This window comes from Clupea harengus, chromosome 3 (assembly GCF_900700415.2).
Source record: "Clupea harengus chromosome 3, Ch_v2.0.2, whole genome shotgun sequence".
Taxonomy (NCBI): Eukaryota; Metazoa; Chordata; class Actinopteri; order Clupeiformes; family Clupeidae; genus Clupea; species Clupea harengus.
In genome coordinates, this window is record NC_045154.1 from 17,568,228 (window position 1) to 17,573,262 (window position 5,035).

Consider the following 5,035-nt stretch of genomic DNA (forward strand, 5'->3'; position numbering starts at 1 on the left):
AACGTATCAATCTGAAATCTTATATGAGCTTGCAAAGTACAAAACAATTATTATCAGCTCGTTATAAAATGTTGAAAGTGTACTAGTCATCAATAGATGCATGTTCTGCTAGGTCGCTGTGCAGAAGCTATGAAAGAGAGACTGGGCCCACCTTGTCCTTGCGTCCCAGAGAGAGAGAGAGAGAGGACCGCGGGAGGCTGTTGCTAGAGAGACTCTGGCATCTCGGTGGGCATGATCAGACATGGGAAGCTGTATATATCCATTGATGGAATCCCCATTGTCAGGGTGGGCGTGTGGCACCACCCTTCTCCAGAGCCGTCCCTGGGCTCATTGTGAAGACCCACTGCATTGTTTGGGGGACCTTTTGGAAAGTGCTGAACTGCTGGACACGGGGTGGAATGGAGGGGGCAGGTGGGCATGGCGGGGGGCTGTTTGACATGGCATTGCCCAGCAGCGAGAGGCAAGGGAGGGCATCGTTCGGTTGGGTCAGTATGGGGTGCTCTGATGGCCGCTGCTGTTTAGCATATCAATGCTGCAGCTGTACCTCGGCCCATGCGAGTCTCGTGCGTAGAGATTCTCGTAGGAGCCACTGCTCTGTTCCAGCTTACATATGCTATCCATATACATATACATATGCAATGCATATACATAAGTATCTAGGATGGTTGTGGCACTAAGCTGTTGGTGCTTCTGTTTTACAGGAGATCAGAGCGGTTCTTATTTAACGGTGAAGAAAGCATCAAGGCTAATCTCCACTTCTCCAACACGCAGTGTTTCCCCCTCTCCAGCTGCAGCGGTCAACATGAGACAGTGCCAATGCATAATATCAAAAGATGCATTTATTTATTTATTTATTTCACATGTTCTGTTTGTTTACCGCTATGTTAACAAAATGTACAATTTCTAAAGTGACAATGCGGTTTCAGAGAAATGTAAACAGCTAAACAGGTCCAATGTCTTCTGTTTGTGTGGAGTTATTGGATATCCTAAAACATCATACCTATAGTCATTACAAGGCAAAGAGAATTGATAAAAAAAAGAAGAAGAAAAGTTTTTTTCATGCCTTGTTTAATATCCACTCAAACTGCCGTGCTCAGTTTACTAAGACCTGTTGAAATTAGGCATACCCTCAAAAAGTCACAATATTTACAGAACAGAAGCACTGAAGGAAGGTAGCTTACATCTTACATTCGGGCTGAATGCTGTTTCATACTAAAAATGTCTTGACTTTCACTAGGAAGGAAAAGGTTTGAAAAGGCTAATCCTCACACTGCACAGTCCAAAGCCCACGATACTTTAACAAACTCCGATACGATTAGAAAGCCTTGGCTTAACTTACAATATAAGGACAGAGATTCCTAGCAGTGAGACGAGCTATACTCGTTACAGACTGGTCACATCCTATAGCTTAAACTTCACCATATGGACCAGGGGTGCAAAGACAGCCCACCCCCCCTGTTGTGCAGGATGTTTTCGGGGGGGGGATTGGCTGACGGCTCGCTCGCAATTCAGTAACAGTTCTCATCATCGTCCTCGTAACCCTCCTCCCCCTCCAGCATCATTTCAAGCTCGTCGTTATCAAAATCATCTTCGTCCTCGTCTGCATCTTCGTTTTCATCCTCCTCTTCTTCCTCCATGTTCTGATCCAACGGGGCTCCCAGGACTAGTGCTGTCTGGTTGATTTCTTCCTCGTCGTCTGGATGAACGTCCACCTGCAACACAGAAACAACGTGGAACTGTAAGCAGGATCCGTGGCTGAACCAACCACACAGTTCAATGCCCACACAACACAAGGATCCATGGCTGACCAACCCCACAGTTCATTGCCCACACAACACAAGGACTGAAACTCCTGCCGGAGACATCTGCACATAAACATGCTGCGATGCACAGCTATCTTACTTGCGCAACCTTGCATTGTTTGCACATAGCTTTTCACTATACATTGAAACAACTTTCTTTTTCATATACATATTAAGCATATTTCTATTTAAAAAATGATTCAAATTACTCTTCTGTTGTAAACTGTCCTCGTTTTTGCGCCACACAACCAAAAGCAACTCCTTGTAATTTATATGAAAGCCCACTTGGCAATAAACCCAATGCTGATTCTGATTCTGATTCCAGCCGCCGCATGTCATTACTGTGATGCTCTCGTGTGGGGAGTCCGTGAAGCCACTAAGGGAGATGTTCACTACCAGCCGTACGGTCAGGAACTTTGGACAGAACAACTCTGGATGTGGCGGATGTACCACTCCTTATCTCCTTATCAGGCTGTTGTCATGGTAACACCATCAAATGTTTTGCCAAAAGTCTTTGTCTTAATGAAGCAGCAGTGTGGAGTCTAGAGCTAGCAAGCTAACTAGCTAAGGCACGCAGAAACCTTGCAGACACCAACAACAGCTTAGCTTGCTGGCAATCTAAGTGGTATATTTTGCCAATACAGTTGGAGAAGTAATGCAGTGAAAGTCCTGGAACTACAGTGCATCAGAGCTGCACAGTACATATTCTGGGCAGTGTCATCACTAGAGCCGTCTCAGAGGGCACAGTGCCATCACTAGAGCCGTCCCAGAGGGCACAGTGCCCACTCCTAGTGATTTTCTACTGCACATGAAGGTAAAGACTGGTCCTCGTGAGTCGGCCCTGTGGCTGAGGGGTTGGGTAAAGGTGAGGGTTACCTGGGCTGAGGGTTAGGGTGAGTGTTACCTGGGCTAAGGGGTGAAGGTGAGGGTTACCTGGGCTAAGGGGTGAAGGTGAGGGTTACCTGGGCTGAGGGTTAGGGTGAGGGTTACCTGGGCTGAGGGTGAGGGTCACCTGGGCTAAGGGGTGAGGGTGAGGGTTACCTGGGCTAAGGGGTGAGGGTGAGGGTTACCTGGGCTGAGGGTTAGGGTGAGGGTTTCCTGGGCTAAGGGGTGAGGGTTACCTGGGCTGAGGGTTACCTAGGGTGAGGGTTACCTGGGCTGAGGGTGAGGGTTACCTGGGCTGAGGGTAAGGGTGAAGGTTAGGGTTACCTGGGCTGAGGGTAAAGGTGAGGGTTACCTGGGCTGAGGGTGAAGGTGAAGGTTAGGGTTACCTGGGCTGAGGGTGTGTCCTCTGTGCATTCTGCGTTCTGGGCGTTGATCAGGGACCTCAATGCTCCTTCTTCAAACTGGAAAGGCAGAGAGAGAGGACTGTGACACTGTACACATGTCAGACATGACGGCAACACACACTACCACTTACTGTTATTCTCTCCACAGCTGACTTCAGCTTGAGTTTCTGTCAGCTTGACTGAGAGATACAAGACCACTGGGGGCCTACAAGGTGGCAGCAGACAAATTAAGTCTGTAATAAAGGACTCCTCTGTCCTGCCGGTTATAGGCCTAAAACTCACTATTGACCACAACTGACTTCAAGTGAATTTTTCAGCTACGACAAATGTAAAGACCACAGCATGTTAACGGTGAGGTGACACGATGCTACCTTGAGTCTGTTGAGCTGATCCTGCAGCATTCCCTTGATTTTCAGAAGAGTCTCCTCTTCCTTCTTCAGCTCCTGCAGACGGCTCAGCATGGTCGCAGGTGGGCTCTACCGCATTCCTACAGAGAGAACGGCACACTGTCATTCAAAGTGTCAAACCGCTGCAGTGAGCGTCTTTGACCGATAAGTCGTGACGTAATGTTGCCCACACGTTCGATCACAAGCTGTGTGTGTAGGAGCAGCTAAAGCTGTGACCTACCACTAACGTTACTCCTGTACTGTCTTGAGGAAACTGCATTGACACAGCATTGTCTTTCCAAATGATTCAGGTCAGACATACGTGACAGAAAGGGGTCGATAAAAAAAACATATACTACACGTCGTTGCAGAGATGTTTTCAAGAATGCCACTACTTTTACGCCCATTCATCACGACATGGAAGTCAAGATGTCATCTGGTTTACAATCACGCACATAAATCTTACGGACCGGTTATTAAGGAGCAAAGCGATGCATAGCATTTCAAACATTTCATAGTTTGCATATCGTTTTGTCATGAAGTAAAAGGAGCATTACCTCACACACAGAATAGTTTCCCAAAGTGGTCTAACGTTAACAAGCGTACGACGCAAGGTTCCGTGCTTAGGTCTGCTTTGTGAACATGCCTGTGTACAGCTGAGCTAGCTAGCCAGCTAGCAGAGTTAGCCACTTCAAACTTGCTTATAATGGTATTAGTAAATTTCCGTTACATACGTACGTAAACAAAGAGCACACTACGTCTTAAAGTGAGCAGACTGACTATGTTGCACTGCCATAAATAAGAGAAGATGTTGTGATCGCATCACTCTTGCTGTATAAACAACACACTTTCACAGGAGGCAGCCGACGTCACTTGTGGGACGTAAGTTTGGTGAAACCGACTTCCTGTTTGAGAAAACCGCTCTTCCTTTCCGTCAAGAGCAAAATGAAGATCTAGCGCCTCCCAGTGGTGAAATTTGAGAGAGCTTTGTTTTAGAAGTGGATTTAAAACACAGATTCTTTCGGAGTAAAACGTCCACTACTGTAAAATCTGATGAGCGCATTTCTCAGCAGGTCAGTATTTTAATATGAAATCTGTCTGTCTGCTTTACTGACTCCTGTGTTGATTATGTTTAAGTTTCATTATTTTACTGTAGGTTTAGTTTAGTTGTCTCTTTTATCTGAATCTATAAACTAAGAAATGCCAAGAAATCACAAAATGGCAATTCATGTAAGTAAATATATGTATGTTTACACATCAAGACAGGCTTGGAAAATGATCAACAAAGCCTTCTTTTAACCACCCAACACCCCACCTGTCTGCGCTGTTCTCACCTGCATCTAGATCCTTTGAACTGGCAGGTGCCAGCTTAAACCAGGAAGCCTAATTTGTAACAAATGTATTTCATGGTGTTAGTCTTCCCCGTAAAACAGTCACTCATTCTTTGATGTCACACTTGCATATTTGAAAAGGAATTTCTTTAGCAGTTTGAAGACAGAATCATATTCTGGGTTGTGGAACTAAACTATGTACAAGTAATTCACTGACTTCAAGGGAG

General features: G+C 45.9%; 1 protein-coding gene across 3 annotated transcripts; it reads right to left on the minus strand.

Moving 5' to 3' along the window:
• Positions 1–821: 821 nt before the first annotated feature.
• snapc5 (small nuclear RNA activating complex, polypeptide 5) lies at positions 822–4,371 on the minus strand. Of its 3 annotated transcripts, XM_031564809.2 has the most exons (5): positions 4,035–4,370; positions 3,719–3,771; positions 3,463–3,578; positions 3,074–3,148; positions 822–1,712 (listed from the first exon to the last, which is right to left on the minus strand). In XM_031564809.2, the coding sequence occupies exons 3-5, from the start codon at positions 3,550–3,552 to the stop codon at positions 1,509–1,511; spliced, it is 369 nt and encodes a 122-aa protein (XP_031420669.1). In that variant the 5' UTR covers positions 3,553–3,578; positions 3,719–3,771; positions 4,035–4,370; the 3' UTR covers positions 822–1,508. The 3 variants fall into 3 exon arrangements, with proteins under 3 accessions (XP_031420669.1, XP_012674231.1, XP_012674230.1); XM_012818777.3 differs by lacking the exon at positions 3,719–3,771 and having other exon boundaries at positions 4,216–4,371; XM_012818776.3 differs by lacking the exon at positions 3,719–3,771 and having other exon boundaries at positions 4,035–4,369.
• Positions 4,372–5,035: the final 664 nt, after the last annotated feature.

What these genes read in the sequence shown, in the direction of transcription:
- snapc5 (XM_012818777.3), bottom strand. Translation starts at nt 3,552, where the DNA reads ATGCTGAGCCGTCTGCAGGAGCTGAAGAAGGAAGAGGAGACTCTTCTG. An exon ending in ATCAGCTCAACAGACTCAAG is followed by an intron (nt 3,149 to 3,462) that starts GTAGCATCGTGT and finishes CTGCCTTTCCAG; the next exon opens with TTTGAAGAAGGAGCATTGAG. An exon ending in AGGACACACCCTCAGCCCAG is followed by an intron (nt 1,713 to 3,073) that starts GTAACCCTAACC and finishes TCTGTGTTGCAG; the next exon opens with GTGGACGTTCATCCAGACGA.